The sequence below is a fragment of the Nilaparvata lugens genome, chromosome 11, assembly GCF_014356525.2.
Source record: "Nilaparvata lugens isolate BPH chromosome 11, ASM1435652v1, whole genome shotgun sequence".
NCBI lineage: Eukaryota > Metazoa > Arthropoda > Insecta > Hemiptera > Delphacidae > Nilaparvata > Nilaparvata lugens.
In genome coordinates this window covers 39,731,520-39,757,890 of record NC_052514.1, presented here as the reverse complement: position 1 = coordinate 39,757,890, position 26,371 = coordinate 39,731,520, and the positions used below count along the sequence as shown (strand labels likewise).

The following is a 26,371-nucleotide window of genomic DNA, read 5'->3' as shown; positions in this document are numbered from 1 at the left end:
TAAAGAGGGAGAGGCTATTATTAAATGAAAAAAAAACTTGGGAATAATATTAAAATTGAACATTCTATTTCTATAAATGTTTTCAAGATTAGGAGTAACTGTTTCATTTCATGTCCTACCTCAAATTCGCTGTATCCCAGATGATAGTGAGAACTGAGGAAAGCAAGATAACTCATCAGAGTATTTTTTATGTAGAACAAAAGCATTTCTATCCTACATCATGACGGGATAGAGCTCACACTTGAATTACGTCAAATACTGTAAAGTGGATTAATATCACTTGAATTAATAATAAAATAGAATACTTTTTGTAAGACTGTAACGCCATACCGACCAAACAACGCGAAAGCTGAACCACTACAATACTAAATGAAATTTCGTAGAGCCAACTATAATATTTACTTCAACTAGATATTCTACTTATGATAGAGAGAGAGAGAAGAGGTGAGGAATAATTAGACAGAGAGTGAATCGTTAGTGCTTTTTTATTTCTGATTTCTGAAGTCTTTTCAAAATTCGGAATGCAATTCAAGAGAATGCCATCAGCACTATTGCAAATATTGCGCCGTCTGGACTGGTAATTGTGGTGCTGTGTAAACAGAAACAAGTGTAGAGACATAACAACCGATCAACAACCATTCTGCCAATCATGCGAACTGATAATGCGAATTCTATTAAGCCAGTACAGAGTACAGTATACAATTAATATTATGTATAATATGCAACTGTGGGCTGTGCCTGTAGAATAAATTAGTCAAACACTTAGAACTATAAATTAGTTATAAAAACTCATATTCATCACCGTAAATGAATTCCATATTGAATTGTTTTTGGAAAAATATGATTCACAATTTCAGGTTTACAATCCCGGGATTGACGCTGAAAAATCCCGGGATTGTTAGGTATCAAAAATGGACCGGGATCCCGGGATTGACATCCCTATATCCCATGTATAGGGCGTTTTTGTTCCAAATTACACTGTTGTCTCAAGCTAATAATCCAATTAGTTGAATTCAAATTTTCTTGACGTTTTTGGAAAATGAATGTATTTTGCAAACTTGAAGTCAAGAACCATTATACTAATGTACACTCATCTCAACGTTTTTTTGATTCAAGCAGGGGTGCCCACACTGCCCACAGCATGTTTTGATGTTGCAAGTTGCGACATGAGGCTAAATTTTGGGGGGATATTAGAAAAAAAAACGAGAGAAAATGGGGGGGGGGATTTCTTAATATACAGTTTTTAAGTACCTAAATGGATGCCAAATCTGGGGGTGGGGATTTTGCGATATGGACCATGGGGGGGATGGGCACCCCTGGATTCAAGTAGATTTTGAACATGTTTGACTTATGGATTCAACTTGCATCTTGAAAGTACACTCAAGCATGTAGGAAAATGAGATAAAAACAGTTGTCAGTCAATGTAGAATGTATGAAAACAATTAAATAGAAAAGTATGTTGCAAGAAAAGTAAGATGAAAACTTGGAGATTAATTAGATTTTTTTCTCCATAATCATATAGCCTACTTTTGAGAAAATTGATTTAAACTTGATTTCTAGTTTTCAAAATCGCCCATTCAACTCAAACTTTACAAAAAAAAAACTTGACCAATGTAAACGCAGCTTAAAGTATAATCCATTAAAATTATTGATGGAGGACCCACAGGCATTGCCCAAAACTGTTCTACCCCGCATTTCGATTTACTTTATTAAAGCTTAGGGCAAATTCTTATTGTAAGTTTTATACTAACTGGATATGTTTGTTTTTTGTTTGACAGAACCTAGGCAAGGGCTCTCTATGGATGGTGGACCCAGTGTACAGGCCTAACCTGGTGCAAGCCCTCAAGAAAGCACCCTACCACCCCTACGCTGTCACGGGTTCTGGCTCGGATCGGTCCACTCCCACCAGCAACTCTCAGCAACCTGACAGGTTGGTTCATTTCCCAATTATTTCTGAATTATTAATTTCATATATTTGTGTCTGTATTGTATCTAATATTGTTTAGTTAGGACCTTTTAACTCCCATCAGCGGCCAAAGACTTTTTTTGGTGAGAGGTATGTATGCCCATATGAACTCTAGGTCAGTCGTTTGCGCGTGGGTAATGAGGTGGATTATGGTTATGAGAGATTATTTTTTTGTTGTTAATGGTTTCAAATTTTTAATTCCTGGTTAAGTTTAGTTCAGTTTTCTCATGTTATCATGATTTTTAAAATATTAAGAAACTTGATTCAAATTATTTGGATAAGCCTTCAAAAAAAATCTTCTTGTGTTTTGCATTCAGATAAAAATAACAAATTCAAATTAATTTATTTGCCATAAAAGTGATCACAAATTGATAAATGCAAATTAATTAAATTAAGTCAATTGATTGACCGTGTTTAAAATAATCCTCTTGTGTTTGGCATTCAAGCAAAATTAAATAATTAATTAATCGTTTTCACACACACACCAAATTGTCGCTGCCATGGCCAATCGCCGGACATTCTGGGTGTCATGTGGAAACGATTTTTTCCATAACCTAATTAAATTTATTGTTCACATTTCCAATCAGCACGACACCCAGAATGGTCACTGATTGGCTGATAATTATTATTATTATTATTAGCCGTCAAGCTCCCAGATGGAAGACGCTGAGCAAAATTTGGTTCATTTTTTGTTTTTCTTGTTCTTTTTATCAATCCACCAGTTTTTCATTTTCAGTGAGAACTCCGCTTTCCTTGCTTCACTCCATTTTGTTCCCACTCTTGGCACAGTCATCTCTGGTTTAACTTCCCATTTTTCAACCTTTTCTCTGAAACTGTTCCTGTTGTATATTTCATCATTGTTAATGTTAGCAAGTATTAAGTCCTTCTTGACGTTTTTCATCCATGCACCTCCATTACTAAGGGTTGCTACATATGTTACTATTCTTTTTGTAAGTCTGTGATCTGGAAGCCTCATTATGTGACCATAAAATTTAAGGCGCCTTTTCCTGATGTCTGCTTCTATGTTAGAGTATTCTTCAACTTTGGCTGTTTTCTGTAGTCTATAACCATCTTCGGTCTTTCTTGGTCCAAGTATTTTTCTAATTATCTTCCTTTCTTCTTTTTTCAAATTTTCAGTATCTGTTTTTCTGCTAAGTGTTAGGGTCTCGCTGGCATACAACATTGTTGGCTTGATTACTGCGTTATAATGTTTGATTTTGGTATTGATAGACATACATCTCTTATTATAAATATATTGCACTAGCCCTAGGCCTTTACGAGCTTTCTGTATCCTTTCATTTTGTGCATGTTTTTCTGATATAATTTCCCCAAGATATTTAAAGTATGGTACCTTCTTAATTGTTCCATATTTTGTTTGTAATTAGTAACTTCTATATTTGATGTTGTGAAAACAGTTTTTTCAAATGATATTTGTAAGCCTACTTGTTCAGCACATTCTTTTAAAATTTCTATTTGTTTTATTGCACTTTCCAATGAATCTGACATTATAGCAAGGTCGTCTGCAAAAGCTAAGTATGGAATTTGAAGATTATTTTTCTTGGTTCCCAGCGAGATTGGCTTCCAGTGGTTCACCTCCTTCAGTTTCTTTTCCCATTCTTCCATTACTCTATCAAGAACTATGTTGAAGAGCAGTGGTGATAATCCATCACCTTGCCTAACACCAGTCTTTATCTCAAAAGGCTTCGAAAGTTCTCCCATAAATTTTATTTTTGATGTTGTGTTTGTCAATGTTTGTTCTATGATTTTTCGAGTTTTCTGATCCAGGCCTTTCTCTTCAAGAATTTTAAATAGTGTTGGTCTGTGGATTGAATCGTAGGCTTTCTTAAAATCAACAAATACGTATATTGTGGCTTTACTTCGTAATTTTCTTATCTGTGATATTAATTTCAAGTTCAATATTTGTTCTGGACATGAACGATTTGGTCTAAATCCAGCTTGGAAATCTGAAATTTTGGGTTCTAGTTGTTTCTGGGTTCTTTCAAGAAGACAAGCTGATAATATTTTATAGGCGACAGCAAGAAGAGAAATACCCCTATAGTTATTCACATCGGTCTTATCTCCTTTTTTATGCAATGGGTGTATTAGAGCACATTTCCAATCTTCAGGGATTGGCTGATAATTTATTATTTATTCAATATTTATTTGTTAGTTGAAATTAGTAAATTATTTTTGTGATCATCGTGCATTGTGTTTAGCTTCTGTTTTATTAGATTTTTTCAAGGATTTTATTATACACCCTTCAGATGTAAAATTTACTCGCCCTTATTTGACACTGTCGGAATTTGTTTCTTTCACAATAATTCAAATGATATAATATTGTATTGATATATTATTATTACTACCAACACACGGAATCTTATGTTAGCAGTACCAAATGTTACATTGTTCAATGTTGTTTTCCATCACGAACTGCTTATTATTAAATCACTTTTTGCTTTTAGAAAAAACGACTAGCAGTCAGATATTTTACAATAAAAATGAATTAATCACTCACTGTGACAACGAGATCTTTCGGCATGGTTGAGACAACCAAGAAGATGGCGGAACTGTTGAAAGATCTCGTTGTCACAGTGAGTGATTAATTCATTTTTATTGTAAAATATCTGACTGCTAGTCGTTTTTTCCAAAAGCAAAAAGTGATATTACATTGATAATGGTATTGTTATACTTAAGTTACAATCAATGTCTATTTGTATTGTATACTCTGGTAATTATATTTTACATATTTGTATTTGTGATTTTTGCAATAAATTCAATAAAATTCAAAATATTGTACTTCTAATTCCTGTATACGTTGATGTTTGTTTTCAATTTTGTCTGTTTTAATAACACTATTGGGCTTGTGAGACAATTTAATTATAGAAAAAGTACCTTCACATTAGTAGATATGAGATATGACAAGCTGTGACGGATTTGACTGTTCCAGCTTTGTGGAAAGATAGCTTAAACTATCTTTGACTACCATCTTATGCTTTTCTTTTCCTGTATGGTTCAAACCAGTCGTTCACGTAGATTTATGTCGTCAAATTTACAAGTTATTAGGCGCTACTCTAACACACAAAGGAATCATAAACATTATGTGGGATTAAATCTTCTATTAATGCTTTTCATTTAACAACGGTTGACGTTTCAAGATATTGAATATCTCTGTATTCTTTTCATTTATAAGTATTATTCTATCTTTAATTCTAAATAGAATTACGAACTAAATTTTTTATACATGTTTCAGAAAATAATTTTATGATCACCCTGACACATAATTACAGTGGGGTATCATAATTAGTGCTAAGTTTATTATTGGCAACTTTTGTATGCATATTATGATAATTATGTATATGTTTAATAAACATTTGTTATATGTTTCAAGCATAATTATGTATTCATTGGCAATCAGAGAAATTATTGTTATTCTATTCTATATCAGTTTTCAATATTGTATTTTCAGATCTTTTTAAATGTTTTTGTAGTTTTATGTCATCAAATTTACAAATTATTATAGGGCGCTACTTTAACACACAAAGGAACCATAAACTAAGGTTGAAGTTTTAAGAAAGTGAATGTCATTGTATTGTATACCATTTTTAACATTTAATTTTTGGTTTGCACAGTTTATCGTCAGGCGAGCACACACCGGACGACACGCCTGCACAGTCGAAGGCTGGCAGTAACGGTCGGCTACTGCCCGACCCTGACCTGTTCCCCTACCTGAGCCGGCGGCTGCTAGCGGCAGCTGCGGTGGCCGCGGTCTCCGCCGACTGCCGCTTTGACGCGGACGCGGAAGCGGAAGCGGAAGACGACGGATCCAACTCGAGTCCGCTGGACGATGTGGACGCGGCCGCCGCCATGTTGGCACTCAAACACGGCCCGCATGTGCGCATGAGCATGGAGCAGCGGAAAGGTGGGTCACTGTCTAAGTGGGAGTCCGACAAAGTAATATTATAATATGGAGTGTTCTGACTGACAAAGTAGGACCATTTTCAAATGGAGATTCTCTGCGTTCCCTGTCTATATTTTGGAAATGTGTGTATATATTATAACGATCCTCAGTCGGAGGCCTGCGGCTGTGGCATAATTGAACGGGTTGCTCATTATAAATATTTAGGAGTCATCCTGGATAGTAAATTAAGCTGGGTTCCTCATGTACAAGGGCTGAAGAACCGTTTGAGAAAATTAATCTATGCCTTCAAGTGCTTACTGTGGATCGCTGCAGGACAGTGTACTTTGCGTATGTGCAGTCATTGCTGCAGTATGGCATTCTGGCGTGGGGAGGTGCGTCATTGGCGGTCTTGGAGCCTCTGTCGGTCGCCCAGAGGTTGACAATTAAAACCATATTACAAAAAAACCAGCGTTTTCCCACCAATCTACTATTCAATATATTTCCAGTAATGAATGTTAGGCAGATTTTCATAAAAACTTTGGTAATTTACATTTTCAATAATAAGGACACTTTTTTCAGAGAGATTCAACACAGTCATCTAACCAGAAACCAAACAATGTCACGTTTATGTAATCCTACTATTAGTATCAGTTTGCAAAGGCACAATTCATTTTACATTTCGCAATGGTTGTATAGAAACCTTTCTCCAGGAATAGTTGAGGCTGGGGCGGGCCGAGTCACTGTAGTGTTAAAGCGCAGAATTTCTGAGTGGTTAATGCATGTTGTATGGCAGGATGCAGAGAATTTAATCAAATCACCTTATGTTTGAAATTCAAATTTTAATCTGTTTTTCTTACCAAATACATTTTGCAAAAAGCGATTCCGGCTGTTCTGGTGTGATGAAAATAATAATTATTAATAAATTATAAAAATAGGTATTATTACAAGACGATTGTCTAATTTTCTTCCAATGGATCTATCTCTTCTTCCTTCTCAAATTCAAATTGATTTTTTTTTATATAATTAATCCTAAAAATATATTAAATATAATCTATTTTTATTTCATTTACCGTATGTATTTTATACTTATAGCCCAATATTTTTTATTGTAACACAACTAATCTTAAGAACTGCTCCCACACACGGACGTAATAGTCTATGTGGGTTCTAATATTCATTTTATAATTGTAATTGTGTTGTTAAAATTGTATGATACGTGAATAAAAAAATAAATTGAATTGAATATTAGGAGGTGTTCAATACAGACGCATGAATATAATATACGGCATAAGATTACTTTCTCTTAGTATCATAGATTGACTTTACATGAAGAAAATCCTAGTTATAATAGTAGAAAGATTCACCAAGTACTATCAATTCGGTTGCGAGAAATATTAAGGATAAAGGAGTTCAAATGAAGTTTGAAATTATTTTCAAAGGAGTGCTTTTATAGTCTGAAGGACTATTTTAACTACTGTAATAGAGTCAAAGACAAATAGTAACTAGATACTGAATACAAATTCCATGTAACATTAATGTTGTCTTGCATTCTTTCTAGCACTTTGAATTGTCTGACGTCGTTCGGGGCCAACCAGACATAATATACAGTTTACCCTGCACCCATGCACCCTCTTTGTATGGGTGGATTGTGTGGAGTCCGATAAAGTGGGACCATTTGTATAAAATTGCTCGTTTTCGTTTTCTTGGTTTCTCACTCCACCCTGCACTTATACAGAGTGTTTCAGAAGTAGTGTCGAACATTTAAGGATATTGTTCCTGGATGATAGGAGACTACAAATGACGTATTTGAAGTGTCCAAAACTCCGCGGTTATCCTTATAGCAGCCATTTTGATTTTTCACTTGGAAATTTTTAACTCAAGAACGAAATGTTGTATTGATCTGAAATTTGGCATGAATATTTATGCTATAAAGACTCTACTTTAAAAAATAAAATGAAAATTTTTCGATGTACATATTCAAAATGGCGGCCATTTTTAAGTTTTGATTGCAAATTTCACGAAAACCGTTCACTTAACAGAACATTTACAAGAGACAAAACAGTTAGCAAATTTTATCAAGATTTTAAGGATACCTCATTTATTAAGATTGGTCAGAGAATAACTGAAAAATTAATCATTTTCGTACAGCATGCATGATCATGAACAAAAAAGATCATCTGAAAAACATTGTAAAATCAGCTGGATGGCCATATGGAGCCATACCAAGTTTCAAAGCTTCATCTTGAATGAAATTGGAATTAAAAATATGATATTGATGTTCAAATTGTGAAAAGTGGTCATGCATGCAATACGGAAATAATAAATTTCTCTGTTATTCTTTGACCAATCTTAATAAATAAGGTATACTTGAAATCTTGATAAAATTTGCTAACTTGTTTGTCTCTTTAATTTTCTGTAAAGTGAACGGTTTTCGTGAAATTTGCAATAAAACATTCAAAATGGCTGCCATTTTGAAAATTTACATCGAAAAGTTTTTATTTTTTTTAAGTTGAGCCTTTTTAGCATAAATATTCATGCCAAATTTCAGATGGATACATCTTTTCGTTCTTGAGATGAAAATTAGTAAGTGAAAAAAACAAAATGGCAGCTATAAGGATAACCGCCGAGTTTTGGACACTTGAAATACGACATTTGTAGTCTCCTATCATCCAGGAACAATACCCTAAAATGATCGACACTACTTCTAAAACACCCTGTATAACAGCACGGCCCATATTAACCATATTAATAAGATTCATGGAATATAGAATAATAGCAAGTTTACAGAATCTGGAGGATTTCAGAGTTGAACATCTACATAAGTTGTTATCCCATTTTGAAGGTAATTATAAAGTCTCTATTTTGTTGACAGACGAGTACCACAACCAGTTGACGGCTGTCAATCTAACTTCCAAAACAAAAAAGAAGAGCAAAGAAGAGGTGAGCTGATCAAATCATTTCAAGAATTCTATCTTGTAATTTTACCCGATTAATAATACAATACAAATTACTTGTACGAAACATCACTTGTTTGTTGATGGTCTACCAAGTACCAACTATGAATATGGATAAATAATTCCTCACTGCTTGTTATTGGTACTGATTTGAAATAGTTATTTGTGCAACTAGTGCGCAAAGTGACAGTTTGCTGCACCGAAAGAAACGTTTACGCCCGAGCCGTAGGCGAGGGCGGAATAGTTTCTTGAGTGCAGCAGAGGAACTTTGCGCACGTATTTCACATTAAGTTTTTCCTACAGTTACCATTGAATATGAAAAGTGGGTAATTATGGGTAAAATTGCCTGAAATGCATCAAATGTTTTTCTGTGTAATTTTATTATTGATAAAAACCTTAATTTATTGTCAAATTGAATAAAAATGTTGTCCTTGGTTATAATATATAGGTACTTAATAATTAGCGCGTTGTGCTTGGTTGCACCTCTGCTCACTATAGCAGCCACAGCAGTCACTGTTACCAACTTCATTTTGATTTTGCTGCACTGTTGCTCCATATAACCTACTAAGTATTTTGCGTTGCCATGTTGCAAATCTGGAGTGTAGAAAAATTTTTCCCGCACTAGAGCGGAAAAGTGATTCTTTGCGTTCTGTAATCAGTGCAGCAATGGCCACTTTTCAACGTAACTGTAGGAAAATTAGAATTAGTAAACCAAAACCAACCATTGAAAGTGGAAGTTCCAACTCTTGGAAGTGGAATATAACCTTTATTTTGAAAATTAATGTTACTGTTTGTAAAATTAGGAGAAGAGCAGTTTTGAGCTAAGCCTGTAACTCTCTCCCAGTCATAACTAGGTATATTATTGTGATTGTATTGATGAATATATAAATACATTTAATAAACGTTTAATTCACGATCACAAGTCACTAGGAAGGTTCTGTTGATAGATAGTTACAATAAGTACATCATCAAAATGATAGGGAGAGATAAAATGTTATTGAATAGAACTCTCTTCCATGAAGAAAGTGATATCGGTTCAAATAAAAATTAAAAACAATCTTTTCCTACAGTTACCTTGAAAAGTGGCCAATCCTGCACTGATTACAGAACGCAAAGAATCACTTTTCCGCTCTAGTGCGGAAAAAAATTTTTCTGCACTCCAGATTTGCAATATGGCAACACAAAATAGTTGGTGGGTTATATGGAAGATTAGTGCACGAAAACAAAAATTAAGTTGGTAACAATGACTGTGGTTAGATTTAGATAAGAATCATTTCAATGGCTACCCTACATTTATGATAAAATCCCAATCTAGAAATCCAAAACAAGAATAATGTTCATCTAAATCATAATTAAATAATCATCGTTTACGAATTCTCATCATTTAATAATAAATAATAGTTCTTTTCTATTGATAACTATTATTTCAACTGCAAGCATTATGAAAAGTAGCTAATATTCATTATAAAATTCGAAATTTGAGGTTAAATGATTACCGTTTGATATCCATATAAATAAAAAAACATAAGAATACTACAATTAATAAATATTCTCTGTTGTCTATGTTATTTTTATAAATATTTTTCAGTCTACTTTGAGCATTTTTCTCGGTAATTTGAGTAAAAGTCTAAATTTCTGAATCCTGTTTCTGTAGTTTTTAGCTGGATGAAACAATCTCAGGTACGATTCTTCCCGCTAGGTCGCGCGCTTGTCGGTTCAGCCATCTTGCAGCTCGTTTCAGCCAATCAGCTGTTGGCGTGTATTTTGAATGCGAATTTCTTGTTCTATCTGTATTTTTCTGATTCTTAAATGAATAAAAATGAGAACTTTGGCTGAGAATTTTCAACTTCAATTGGATTATTAATTTTTAAAGGAATTAAGGTTGTTAATAACAGCATCACACACACAAACATTTGATGGATTCTAGCCATAATTTTACCCATTAATTACCCACTTTCCATATTCAATGGTAACTGTAGGAAAAATAAAATGTGAACTACGTGCGCAAAGTTCCTCTGCTGCACTCAAGAAGCGTAAACATTTCTTTCGGTGCAGCAAACTGTCACTTTGCGCACTAGTTGCACAAATAACTAATTTCTTAGCGTAAACGTTTCTTTCGGTGCAGCAAACTGTCACTTTGCGCACTAGTTGCACAAATAACTATTTCTTAGCTGTAAAAGGGCTGCCAATGGAAAAATTTGAGTGAGAATTGTAATAAATGAATTGATTGAGAAAGTTTATTATTTTTATGCTATGTGAATGAGTACTTGAAATCTTTTATATAGATAATGTTTCCAACTTTGCTTTCTTTTAAGATGGATACCCACATATCAGTATCAATGTGCATGACTGGTAAAGTTAAGATAGTACTCCCATGATTTCTAATATGACTTGAGCCTGGTTTTCTTTAGTACAATTGGTAGGGTTCCCTGGGCTAGTACTAACTATCTTGTGAACTCTCCCAATGAAAACGTTCATGGTAGAATAGTCATGGTAGAGTACTAGTTTTTAGTAGAGTAGAGTGGGATAGTACTCTACTACTTGCCTTTCCTCACCACCGCTTCTCACTCTACTCTACCACTACGATGTAATGAAAACATAACCTATTTTTGGACAATTTCTATCTAAATTGGGAAAGGAACAGTTTTGGGCTTTAAGCCTGTTGTTCCTCTCCCAATCATTCATAGTTGAGAATTATATTGTATCTATGAATATATAAATACATTTAATAAACGTTTAATTCACGATCACAAGTCACTAGGAAGGTTCTGTTGATAGATAGTTACAATATACATCATCAAAATGATAGGGAGAGATAAAATGTTATTGAATAGAACTCTCTTCCATGAAGAAAGTGATATTGGTTCAAATAAAAATTAAAAACAATCTTTTCCTACAGTTACCTTGAAAAGTGGCCATTCCTGCACTGATTACAGAACGCAAAGAATCACTTTTCCGCTCTAGTGCGGAAAAAATTTTTTCTGCACTCCAGATTTGCAACATGGCAACACAAAATAGTTGGTGGGTTATATGGAAGATTAGTGCATGAAAACAAAAATTAAGTTGGTAACAATGACTGTGGTTAGATTTAGATAAGAATCATTTCAATGGCTACCCTACATTTATGATAAAATCCCAATCTAGAAATCCAAAACAAGAATAATGTTCATCTAAATCATAATTAAATAATCATCGTTTACGAATTCTCATCATTTAATAATAAATAATAGTTCTTTTCTATTGATAACTATTATTTCAACTGCAAGCATTGTGAAAAGTAGCAAATATTCATTATAAAATTCGAATTTTGAGGTTAAATGATTACCGTTTGATATCCATATAAATAAAAAAAACATAAGAATACTACAATTAATAAATATTCTCTGTTGTCTTTGTTATTTTTATAAATATTTTTCAGTCTACTTTGAGCATTTTTCTCGGTAATTTGAGCAAAAGTCTAAATTTCTGAATCCTGTTTCTGTAGTTTTTAGCTGGATGAAACAATCTCAGGTACGATTCTTCCCGCTAGGTCGCGCGCTTGTCGGTTCAGCCATCTTGCAGCTCGTTTCAGCCAATCAGCTGTTGGCGTGTATTTTGAATGCGAATTTCTTGTTCTATCTGTATTTTTTCTGATTCTTAAATGAATAAAAATGAGAACTTTGGCTGAGAATTTTCAACTTCAATTGGATTATTAATTTTTAAAGGAATTAAGGTTGTTAATAACAGCATCACACACACAAACATTTGATGGATTTTAGCCATAATTTTACCCATTAATTACCCACTTTTCATATTCAATGGTAACTGTAGGAAAAATAAAATGTGAAATACGTGCGCAAAGTTCCTCTGCTGCACTCAAGAAGCGTAAACATTTCTTTCGGTGCAGCAAACTGTCACTTTGCGCACTAGTTGTACAAATAACTAATTTCTTAGCTGTTAACTGTTAGGTGTTAATTTCTTAGCGTAAACGTTTCTTTCGGTGCAGCAAACTGTCACTTTGCGCACTAGTTGCACAAATAACTATTTCTTAGCTGTTGAAGGGCTGCCAATGAAAAATTTGAGTGAGAATTGTAATAAATGAATTGATTGAGAAAGTTTATTATTTTTATGCTATGTGAATGAGTACTTGAAATCTTTTATATAAATAATGTTTCCAACTTTTCTTTCTCTTAAGATGGATACCCACATATCAGTATCAATGTGCATGACTGGTAAAGTTAAGATAGTACTCCCATGATTTCTAATATGACTTGAGCCTGGTTTTCTTTAGTACAATTGGTAGGGTTCCCTGGGCTAGTACTAACTATCTTGTGAACTCTCCCAATGAAAACGTTCATGGTAGAATAGTCATGGTAGAGTACTAGTTTTTAGTAGAGTAGAGTGGGATAGTACTCTACTACTTGCCTTTCCTCACCACCGCTTCTCACTCTACTCTACCACTACGATGTTAATGAAAACATAACCTATTTTTGGACAATTTCTATCTAAATTTGGGAAAGGAACAGTTTTGGGCTTTAAGCCTGTTGTTCCTCTCCCAATCATTCATAGTTGAGAATTATATTGTATCTATCAATATATAAATAAAATAAATAAATAAAATAGATAAAATAAATAAATAAAACAGTTTCGAGTCCCGAGTAGAGTCGGGTAGAATAGAGTAGTTTTCAAGGTTATTTCTGTTCACTACACAAAACACTACCTACTTTTCTCAACTGTAGTGATAACAGTTACTCGACCAAGTAGGTAGAGTAGAGTTAGCTCGGTAGAGTTAGTATGCCAGCTACTCGACCAAGTAAGTAGAGTAGAGTTAGCTCGGTAGAGTTAGTATGCCAGCTACTCGACCAAGTAAGTAGAGTAGAGTTAGCTCGGTAGAGTTAGTATGCCAGCTACTCGACCAGTAAGTAGAGTAGAGTTAGCTCGGTAGAGTTAGTATGCCAGCTACTCGACCAAGTAAGTAGAGTAGAGTTAGCTCGGTAGAGTTAGTATGCCAGCTACTCGACCAAGTAAGTAGAGTAGAGTTAGCTCGGTAGAGTTAGTATGCCAGCTACTCGACCAAGTAAGTAGAGTAGAGTTAGCTCGGTAGAGTTAGTATGCCAGCTACTCGACCAAGTAGAGTAGAGTTAGCTCGGTAGAGTTAGTATGCCAGCTACTCGACCAAGTAAGTAGAGTAGAGTTAGCTCGGTAGAGTTAGTATGCCAGTTACTCGACCAAGTAAGTAGAGTAGAGTTAGCTCGGTAGAGTTAGTATGCCAGCTACTCGACCAAGTAAGTAGAGTAGAGTTAGCTCGGTAGAGTTAGTATGCCAGCTACTCGACCAAGTAAGTAGAGTAGAGTTAGCTCGGTAGAGTTAGTATGCCAGCTACTCGACCAAGTAAGTAGAGTAGAGTTAGCTCGGTAGAGTTAGTATGCCAGCTACTCGACCAAGTAAGTAGAGTAGAGTTAGCTCGGTAGAGTTAGTATGCCAGCTACTCGACCAAGTAAGTAGAGTAGAGTTAGCTCGGTAGAGTTGGTATGCCAGCTACTCGACCAAGTAAGTAGAGTAGAGTTAGCTCGGTAGAGTTGGTATGCCAGTTACTCGACCAAGTAAGTAGAGTAGAGTTAGCTCGGTAGAGTTAGTATGCCAGCTACTCGACCAAGTAAGTAGAGTAGAGTTAGCTCGGTAGAGTTAGTATGCCAGCTACTCGACCAAGTAAGTAGAGTAGAGTTAGCTCGGTAGAGTTAGTATGCCAGCTACTCGACCAAGTAAGTAGAGTAGAGTTAGCTCGGTAGAGTTAGTATGCCAGCTACTCGACCAAGTAAGTAGAGTAGAGTTAGCTCGGTAGAGTTAGTATGCCAGCTACTCGACCAAGTAAGTAGAGTAGAGTTAGCTCGGTAGAGTTAGTATGCCAGCTACTCGACCAAGTAAGTAGAGTAGAGTTAGCTCGGTAGAGTTAGTATGCCAGCTACTCGACCAAGTAAGTAGAGTAGAGTTAGCTCGGTAGAGTTGGTATGCCAGTTACTCGACCACTAACTCTACTAGTGAAAATCAGGCTTCACAGCTTAATGTGCCCATCTGATAACACGGGAGAGTTTTGGCTAAAAACTTTATTTAGTATCCGGGTTTGAACCCGGGACCTCTAGGCTACTAGACAAGCACTATATCCATTGATTACTCCATTTTCACTGAATAATAATACTGATATATGAGAATTTAGTCAATATGCTCTGTTCTGTACCTCTAGTCCAGTCAATATAGACATAAGAAAATTGCTTGCAATATAAAATATTGTAGTTCTGATTTTTATATATATTTTTTGAATACATGAGAGAAGTCCAGAACCGATTTTTTCATGGGAAATATCCTTGTGTTAGATACAGAGTGGCACAAAAACCTCGTATTTTCGGTTCATTTTCCAGTTTTCAGCTATTTCCGCCAAATCCAGTACCGGTAATCGGACAGAAAAATTTGTTCTCGCCTTTTTTTCAGATTATAAAATTCTGAATATAATAAGATGATTCAGATTGAGATAGAGTGCTCTACCTGATCTCAGATTGTAGAGCACCAAAATACGCCCAGATGGATTTTGAATTATACATCTGAATGGTAACAATCGGAAGATATAGTTGATCAAAGACCAAAATTCATCAAAATTGATTTTTCCTTTAAATTTCACTCATTTTGAAAAATCATAACTCAGTATTCATTAGAGATAAATAGTTAATGATCTCATTTTATTCAGAACTTTATAATCTGAAAACAGGCGAGAACAAATTTTTCTGTCCGATTAACGGATTTGGCGGGAATAGCTGAAAACTGGAAAATGAACTGAGAATTTATTGATTGATTGAGTACTTTATTTATGTAGATTACAATATATACTGGCTCATACACTTATATACAATAGCTTATAATATAGCAAAATTATAGATGAATTTACAAAATATAAATTAAGAAAATAATTATTGAGCTGTATATGACATGAAAAAAGCAATTTGTAATAACTATAGATAAAATAGATAATATTGTTATGCATCTACATAAATTGGCGGAGCTTTGGACATATCAATGTCCATTCTTCGGAAAGAATATTCCAAGTACCCTTCCCACTAACTCTCTACCACATTCAAAGAGTATTCGGTAGAGAATACGAGGTAGAGTATAATTCGGTAGAGAATACAAGGTTTTTGAGCCACCCTGTATCTAGCTCAAGGAAATTTTGCATGAAGAAATCGGTTCTGGACTTCTCTCATGTATCCAAATCAGAAAAATCAGAACTACAATAGTTATTTGTGCAACTAGTGCGCAAAGTGACAGTTTGCTGCACCGAAAGAAACGTTTACGCCCGAGCCGTAGGCGAGGGCGGAATGGTTTCTTGAGTGCAGCAGAGGAACTTTGCGCACGTATTTCACATTAAGTTTTTCCTACAGTTACCATTGAATATGAAAAGTGGGTAATTATGGGTAAAATTGCCTGAAATGCATCAAATGTTTTTCTGTGTAATTTTATTATTGATAAAAACCTTGATTTATTGTCAAATTGAATAAAAATGTTGTCCTTGGTTATAATATATAATGAATAATAATTAGCGCGTTGTGCTTGGTTGCACCTCTGCTCACTATAGCAGCCACAGCAGTCACTGTTACCAACTTCATTTTGATTTTGCTGCACTGTTGCTCCATATAACCTACTAAGTATTTTGCGTTGCCATGTTGCAAATCTGGAGTGCAGAAAAATTTTTCCCGCACTAGAGCGGAAAAGTGATTCTTTGCGTTCTGTAATCAGTGCAGCAATGGCCACTTTTCAACGTAACTAGGAAATATATATTGCAAGCACCAATGTATATAGTGACTGGACTATTAGTGAATTTTATTTACGTGTGTAATATAATGTGAACATCACTGTTAATGAAATTCCTTAATCTTTGAGTTGTGTAAAATTGCTGATTGTGCATTTGTGTGGTGATAAGGAGGAGAAAGACGTGCTGATTACATCGTGTCCGAGTGCTGACCACACCTACAGCGTGGAACACACACAGGCGCTTCACACCGACATGTACACGCACAGGTTCCACAGCCCATCCAAGAAAGATCTAATCTCGCCTGAGAAATCCTTCACTGACAGCCAAGACTCCAATTCAAGGTATGATTGCTTGCAAACTGTTCTAAACTGTGGCAAGTGTATCAAAAAAAAAATCAGCTGATAGTTGCAGTGATAGTAGTTTTAATTTTTCTGCTCAAAATTTTCAAGTTTATTTCAATATTATTGAAACTTTTGGATTGTTTAGTGTTATTTCCGGCTCTTATCAACCCTTCGAAATTCAAAATTCATCAGTCATATCTCGAATACGTATTCACTGAGTGTTAATCTTTGGTGAAAACAGAAATTTTAAACTTAACCTCACTTTGGACTATTTATGTGCCAAAATCAAGGAATTGAAGAAGTTTTGGGCAATTGCCTGTTTCTCTTTCCAAATATCGTGTTTGTGACTGTTCTAATAAATAAATAAATAGGCCCGATTTCACTGAAATAAAAAAACTAGGCTTGAGCGACAGTTAGTGCTAAACTTACAAAAAACGTATCACAAAACGAATTTGAAATCAAAAATCAAATCAAGTTTTATTCCATGATATCACTTACATGGCAAATTCCGTTACACAAATGATATTACAGATCATTGAATACAATCATCTGACCAGATCCAAATGTCGCTAAACCTTGCTTTGATTTTTGTTGGTGTAATATAAATTTGACAGTTCAGATAGTTGTAAAATCGGGTCATACTCTGGAACTGAACCAATTTATTTATTTATTTTATTACAAAAAAAAACACAGATCAGGAGAGAAATACTTAGGTTACCTTGTACAATTTCTCTCTTAAATCTAGATAACTATAAAAAAGACCGGAATGGGGTTATGATTTTACGTTCCTAAAATTTAGTCCATTTCAAATATTCTAAAAAAGATCATTAGAGAAATACTTAGGTTACCCTTTACCTTTTTTCTTCCAAATCTAGATAACATTAAAAAAGACCGGAATAGGGTTATGATTCCACTTTGCTAAAATTTAGTCCATTTTCAATTTAATTTAATTTGAAATTGATTTGAATTCGGTAATAATCTTACGTATTAGAAAAACTGTACAGTACTGATAAATCCTTCAAGGGTAGGTTGGACTTGAATTCTATAATGAGATTCTTTTTCTGAAGTCAACATCTGATCAAAATTTGTTTGCTATCATTGTATCTCATTAGGCAAATCGCTAGTTCTATCCTTCTTCAACACCGCAATGTGGCCAAATTGTTTGTAGACTATGTAGAAATATAATAGTGAACTACCAGAATATGTCACCCAGAAACCAGAATAATAATTCATTATTATTTTATACATCTAGGAAGTATATCTTAATAATGAAGGATTTATCAGTACGTACAATTTTTCTAATGTACGATTATTTACCGAATTCAAATCAATTTCAAATTAAATTAATCAAATTAAATCAAATTAACAAGAATCAACAATGTTAATATTAGATCAAATATGCCGGCATGACTTGAATCACAGTTATCTACAGCTATAGAAGGCGGTGGAAAAGCAGAGAAGCGGTGACAAATATGCCTTTTTATCATTTCCACAGACAAAGATGCATCTCACTAAAGGTATAAAAATGAATAATTTACTACTAAAAAATTAAAAAATTATGAAGTATTCTACATAGCCTACTATACTACAACGTTTTAAAATTGTATCAATTCAGCCGTGAGTCTTTTTAAACAAGCAAGATATTAAATCCAATTCCATGTATTATTGTTTGAAATGTGTAGTAGTTTAGACAAATTCTACTAATACTATTCTCATTTCAAAATGGAACAGTCTATCGAACATCAAACAGTATTCATATGAAAGTAATTGTTTACTGATGTACTCATGAATTCTCTACTTTATACTTCACTTCATACTTTTGAATTGAACTGATAATTCGACATAAAAATGAGGCTGTGATTAAACCTTTCAGAAGGTTTTTCATTGGAATAAGGTACAGTTTGTTGAAGATTTATTATTTCTCATTATATTCTGGAAATGGTTGAATATACAAATTTAATAATTATTTGAGAAACTCAGTAGTTCTAGTAGTTGAAGAAAATTGAACTAACAAACGGTAGTTGTATTAAGTGTTTCTTCTGAGGGGAGTAGTATGTTGGGTGGGGTAGTGTGGTGTAGATATGCTTTTTCATGGAGTAAATTGCAGAATTAATATCTTGATCATTTGTCATAAGGTGTATAACTATTACATAATCCATATTGCATAACTTTAAATCCTTCCCACAAGTGACTGACTGTACTCATTGTACCAAATAAATTACCTTCATTTTAAAATTTTAACATTTTATCAAAATTAGGAAAGAGAGAAGTTTTGATCTATGCTCTGTTTCCTATTGTATTGTACCATAGATAAACAATAGCGTAAATAGATATCCCATGGTATAGGGCCTTTATGTCGCAACTTTTACTGTTATCTCAAGATTATAGTCTACGTAGTTCTTTCCTGTGAATCTTTATGACGTATAGAGAAACGTATAGAGAACTTGAAATTTGGGTACCTTAATTTTTTTTGGAAAGCAATAGGCTACTTTCCTTACCTATGGTAATAGGGCAAGGAAAATAAAAATGAAATTAGGGTACCTTAAATTTGTTTGGAGAGCAATACTCTCCTTACCTATGGTAATAGGGCAAGGAAAATAAAAATGAAATTAGGGTACCTTAAATTTGTTTGGAGAGCAATACTCTCCTTACCTATGGTAATAGGGCAAGGAAAATAAAAATGAAATTAGGGTACCTTAAATTTGTTTGGAGAGCAATACTTTCCTTACCTATGGTAATAGGGCAAGGAAAGTAATGAAACGTATAGAAAACATGAAATTAGGGTACCTTGAATTTTTTTGGAAAGCAATACTTTCCTTACCTATGGTAATAGGACAAGGAAAGTGATAACATAGAGAAACAATAGCATAAGTAGATATCCCATGGTATAGGGCCTTTATGTTGCAACTTTTACTGTTATCTCAAGATTATAGTCCACGTAGTTCTTTCCTGTGAAGCTTTATGACGCTGGTAGTCTCTCATATTGTGCCGTTCATACACTCTTACCCGGACAAAACAGTAAAAATTGATAATAATCGACAGTAATCGGCTTGAGATAACAGTAAAATTTGCGACATAAACGCCCTATACCATGGGATATCTACTTACGCTATTGTTTCTCTATGATTGTACTGATTACATAAATAAATAAACAGATACTGTTGTTGGTGAGATGTTGGTGATATCATCTATCCATAATGAAAAAACACTGGGATGTTCTCAATTTCTAATCATGTTCTCAAGTTCGTAATTTATTGCAAAATTACGTACATGTTTAAACACCAATGGTGTTGAATGAAAAAGACTAAGAAATTGTCAAAAAAACCACTGATTTATTGATAATTAGAAAGACCGGTTTCGGTTATTACACCATTGTCAATCTCTGATAAACTCACAGACAGTTAATAGAGACAGTTATCAGAGATTGACAATGGTGTAATAACCGAAACCGGTCTTTCTAATTATCAATAAATCAGTGGTTTTTTGACAATTTCTTAGTCTTTTTCATTCAATATGAATAATTACCACATTATCAACTTCTCAACAACACAAAAAACCAATGGTGTTATTTTCAGTGTAAAAATTCAAAACTTTGAAAGTTTTTCTCTGAAATTTAGACTCTGAAGATGACACAATAATTGATGTTGAAACATGTATGTAATTTTGCAATAAATTAGTGATATTTCTTATGAAATTCCATCCAGTGTTTTTCATAAGAGTGTGTTTCATAAGAAGCTTCCTAGTATGAAACTAAATAAAGTGACAAACGCATAGCTCTGCATCTGTGAAATAAATGTGTATGTTTTCTCAAATCAAAGTACAGTTGTTTTTCAAATGATCCATTTCCTTTTTTAAAGAAAAGGAAGGACAGATACTGAGGGGTCGTAGAATGATACTCTGTTTCCTCACAAAACTTGTGAATACATTTTACACTGATGTACAGATTTCCAACAGGGGCTGTGTGCCTCCTCACTCTCACCAGAGAAGCTATAGAGTGGCTGAGTGACCTGGAGGTTGACATTTCAAATATGGAGATTGATTTTCTGTGTAGGGTACTTGAACCCAATTACTATTTTTTCTAAGTTTTGCCATTTGACTGGCAAGCATGACATTCTCATAATATTGTTTGATTTAATTATTATTATGACAGCACTTCATACAGTGTAAATAATGTTATTTATGTTCGTTTTCTTCCCTCACGCCATACGCATATATATAAATTTTACACTATTATTGTGAAAAAGTTTCATATTCTTTGTGATTGTTTTCACGTTTTTTGTTGATATTATTCAACATTCTTGTTATAGTTTCCGTTAAATTTCACCCAATTTTTGGTGAACACTTTACATAAATTTTTATAAATATCCTGCAGTATCTTTGTGCAAGTTTTACAAAAATTTCTTATATTATTTCACACATTTTTTGTAAATATCTTACTTTTATCAATATTTAACATAATTTTTGTGAATATCCTGCTCTATCTTTGTCCAAGTTTTACAAAAATTTCGTATATTATTTCACACATTTTTTGTGAATATCTTATAGAATTTTTGTGGTTATTATGCCCAATTTTCGTGAATATTTTACACTTTTTTGTGGTGAGCATTTTTTTTAATTGTTGAGTGTTTTCGGCAGTTGGGCGATGCGAGCAGTTCGCGCGGCGAACGGCCATCGCAGTTCACTGGGCGATCAAGAGGAACTTCGCAAGATAGCCGAGGGCGCCGATGCACTTTTGAATTTGGCGGGCTTTACCACCAGTCTGCGTAGTCGATCACGCAGCTCCACTGCGCACCGAGCCAAACGACAACGTCTAGAGGAGGAGGAGGAGGAGGAGGAGGAGGCGTTGGTGGACGAGGAGGAGGAGGGTCGGATGCAGGTGGAGGAGGTACAGGAGGTGGTGGAGCGAGTTCCGTTCAGGCCACGGTTGTTGAGGAAAAGCCCGCTGAAACGCGACTTGAAGAGCGAGAGACGCGAGGAACGAAAACAGCGCGAGAAAAAGGCCTGCATGAAAGTGTTGGACTACGCGCAGGCCATCATGGATTCAATGAACGAGACCAACAACAACAACCAGCAGACTGCGTCAAAGTCGGCCGACGACAAAGTGGTCGCTGACAAAGTGGTACCACCACCAACCGATGACAAAGTGGTGTCGTCTTCTTCCACATCTCACCGCGGCGACAAAGCGAGACGAAAGTCGCTGTTGACCCCCGTCAAGCACTTGGCCGCCAAAGTGAAAAGGTAGGGACCGGTTTCCGGGGGTCGAGTTGTCGGCCTCTATCTTGCGCGCTTCTCGTAGTAAAATTAACGTAAATAACTAGTGAAGTAGTGTGTTTTTGTGTACATTGTTGCAGTGGTAGGTTGGGTGCATTTGCGTTTAGGGGTTGCAGGTGGATTTGGGGTAGCTTTGTGGAAGTCATGTAGTAGAAATTAGAATCACATAATGCAGGAAATAGTTGATATTAAAGGCTTGATAGTCGAATTTGGGTTCTGTTTTGTAAGAACTTAAAAGTGGCTTGATTGTCGAATTTGGCTTCTGTTTTGTAAGAACTCAAAAGTGGCTTGATAGTCGAATTTGGGTTCTGTTTTGTGAGAACTCAAAAGTGGCTTGATAGTCGAATTTGGGTCCTGTTTTGTAAGAACTCAATAGTGGCTTGATAGTCGAATTTGGGTTCTGTTTTTTAAGATCTTGAAAGTGTTTGATCTGTTAAAACGCTCATTAACACAGAGAGGCCTTGTACTGAAAATGGCAAGCTATGAGATAACTCAATAGGTTTTTTACATGAGGAATAATATGATGGATTCCTTGTTCTATAAAACTTTTGAATTTCATCAGCTTTTTTAGAAGGAGAGAATGAGACAGAGGTAGCTAACAGTGAGATGTCCACACTTGAAGCATTGTTAAAGTATAAAATAGTGTTTGTCTAGTGTGTGCTCATAGTATTGTCAGCCCTTCTTGTTTCACAGGACTTCCAAACTTTCATGAGGGGTTTTGGAGGGATTTGAAGGTCTCAGATTTGATATATCACTCAATGGTCTTTTTTCGTAAAATTGTGTAGCTATAAAAACACTTCACTCACTTGGGCTACTTTTCAACAAATTAATAAAAACAATATAAAAATCTTGAAGTACCCTTTATATTTTAAAAACTTTAAAATAGTTCAACAACACTAGTTTCGGCCCTAACTTGGGTCATTTTCAAGTTGAAATGTAGTTTTAAAGTTTTTAAAAAATGAAGGGTACTTCTAGATTTTTATATTGCTTTTATTAATTTGTTTAAACGGCACAGAGTGTCTACGCAATAGAGAAGCATAGAATGAACATGACATGTTCTGCATCACATTGTGATGATAAGCATGTTTATGAAATGTGTTGAAGACTGTGTTGAATAACACTATGTGCCGGTTGCACAAAAGCCGGTTGAATTTTAATCGTGATTAATTCCACGAGAACCAATCAGAGAAGCCGTCTTATCAAAAAGACCTTCTCTGATTGGTTCTCGTGAAATTAATCACGGTTGAAATTCAACCGGCTTTTGTGCAACGGGGCCTTAGATGGGCCGTCCACTAGAAACGTTTTCGTCCGAACTAGCATCGGCCGAAAACTACCGAACGATCCCCCAACATAGTAGCGAAAAAGTCTTCCCTGATAGGTTCTCCTGAAATTAATCACGGTTGAAATTTAACCGGCTTTTGTGCAACCGAGCCTAAGTTAAATAAACACAGTTTTTGACGATCGTATACTTATTTTACTATCAGATACTTGAGTTCCACTAGAATTCTGAAAGATTACTAAGAAATCCTGCTAGGCTCGGCTCCAAATATGCTCCAGATATTTGGAGATGTTGGTCTATAGGCTCCAGATATTTGGAAATATTGGGCCAGATGAAATAGGCTCCAAATATGGTTCAACACTTTTCAAGGGTTCTATAAGAATTAATGAGTCTGTGAGAGATTCTATAAGAATTTATGAGTGTGATACCATTTTCTTACATGTGAGGGGATTTGAATTACCTGGAAGATGGTAGTAGAAAAAGCAATATGAGAGGTGAAAAGATCCACAGTTCTCAGGTAGGTTCCGAACCAATGGAAGGTGATTTATTTATCTATATTTTTTACAGAGAAGCACTGATTGGGAGAGAAAAACTAAGGATACTCCTTGTACTATTTCTCTCCCAAATTTAGATAACACTTTACAAGTCCAAAATAGGGTTATGATTTCACTTTACTAAAATTTAGTCCATTTTCACTCAAAAAACAACAAAAACTAAGATTTTAAATTTTGACGGTTGAAAACAGAATAAAAACAGATTCTGAAGCTTATAGCTGTCCTCAAACGGACACCCTTCCAACGAGAGAACCGAAGGCACGGCGCTTATCTACGTGTTGTCTTGCCTATAAGTGCAAGTACCCCCAAGTGATAATTTGAAAAATATTTAATTCAATGATGGAGATGAATATAATGATATTGCAAGCAGTTCTGATAGGTACGATATATCAAGATATTGATTCTTATTCAATGATGGTTATTTACTGTGGGAGATATCTGGAGAGAAGCCTTAAGCTTTTGTGTTTTTGTAAGAAATAAGACAATTTAAAGAAACAAATTCATTTCCACTACTGATGGAAAATTCGATGCTTTGAAAGCGTTCTGGTTGAAAGTAATCCTTAACAATTCTCTAAATGTAAATGCACCTTCCCGAGTATTTTTATTTATTTATAAATAATAGTTATTTCAAGGTGGTAGCTGTAAGGTGTTGAAACGTTGAAGGCTGTGCGCTCATTTTTAGAGATTTTTGAAAACTTGAAAAAATTTTAAATTTCAAAACAGAGTGCATAGTCTTTAATTGAAACGCTTGCTTCCACATCGTTTACCGTACGTTGTTATTGTTATTATTGTAGTTATAATATTGTTATATAATATAAACCATGTTTCAGGTGTCTGTAAATGGTTGCGAGTTTTGGAGACGTTTAGGAAGATTTGTAATCTGTGTTTTAAATAATTCTTCTAAACATTCAGATTTTGTTTTTCGATCAAAATTTATTAAGATAATATATTTATTCAACACGACATTTTCCCAAAAAAGAAAATAGTTGAGTATTAAAAACATTAAATAAATGCTTTATTCAACCAATAGAAATAAATAAATTACATTAAAATCACATTCAAGAACAGAACACAAACGCATTTCACAATCATTAAACATTCAATAATAAAATAATAAATAAACAGAACCCTATGTGTAGATAAAATAAATAGAATAATACAATATTTTAAAAAATAAAATAGGATATAATAATGAAAGGTAAGTGCCCTTGAAGAAATATTAATTGTTCATCCCTCTTTAAGCATAATGCTTGTGCTGAGGGATGAGTCGCTTAACATAATAACTTTATCTTGGACTACAGTACAATAAACCAGAACATATTCAAACAAACTGGAATATCATTCAACTAAACAAAAAACTAACTACAACAAAATAAACTAAAAAATACATAGGAGGTATTAAATTTTATGCTTGATTGATGTACAATTTCAACTATATATTTACCTCTCTTCTTCTTTAAGGTAGGCACAAACCGATCGTCATCGGCCGGACGGCACGCATCGTATAGGTATGCGCACTCCAATTGAAAACAATGCATCAAATCTAATCGTCCGATCCGTCCGATGCGTGCCGTCCGTCCGATGACGATCTGTGTGCGCCTATCTTAAAACTGAAACGTCAATTAATTTACATATACTAGGTACCCAAAACTATTGTACACACTCCCAATTTTTAAAAATTAAAATTGAACAATTTTTGACCCAGTGCTTTCATTATTGATGTTACTTCTTCAATGATTTCATCCAAAATCTCGCAATTATTTATGGACATCATTTATGATTACATCAATGATTTTACAATCATTAATTCATTGATGGTTCGGTGGTAGTTTTATGAACTGATCCTATAAAAATAGACTGGCCAAATTCAGTCTCAGCTCAGTTATACTACTGCTTCTATTTGTATGACTAATATTGAATTACACTTCTAGAGGTTTCAAAAAATCGGTTTAATTGTATCATTAATTATTATGTCCAGTATGTACAGATAGGATTATTGAACGATACTATTTTTTTACAAGATATCTGTCTCATATGATGTGTTTCATCAGTAGTTTTGAAATTCATCTTGATAAAATTTGTAAAATCACTCGACATTCTTTTACTGGAGATCAATTTCATACATTTTCTGTTATTAAATGTTCTCATTATAATCTCTTTATAAATAAATAAGTTTCAATGATAGACACATCAAATATTATATAGAATATTATATTATTTGATGTGTTTATTATTAAAACTTATTTATTTATAACAAAATATTCAAGCAATAACTAAGTAGGTGAATTTCATCTGATATTTTTGTCTTGTATGTGAATTTCAGAGTTACTG

The 26,371-nt window shown here is 34.3% G+C and overlaps 1 protein-coding gene across 1 annotated transcript in view; it reads left to right on the top strand.

Moving 5' to 3' along the window:
- The window catches only part of LOC111055247 (forkhead box protein N3), a gene marked incomplete in the record, with an annotated part of 201,843 nt that extends 178,795 nt beyond the window's left edge, over window positions 1-23,048 (top strand). The window contains 5 exon segments of the mRNA XM_039438425.1: window positions 1,779-1,930; window positions 5,596-5,885; window positions 8,737-8,804; window positions 16,764-16,936; window positions 21,572-23,048. Of these exon segments, the coding sequence (XP_039294359.1) occupies window positions 1,779-1,930; window positions 5,596-5,885; window positions 8,737-8,804; window positions 16,764-16,936; window positions 21,572-22,178 (1,290 nt within the window).
- Between the last annotated feature and the right edge of the window lie 3,323 nt (window positions 23,049-26,371).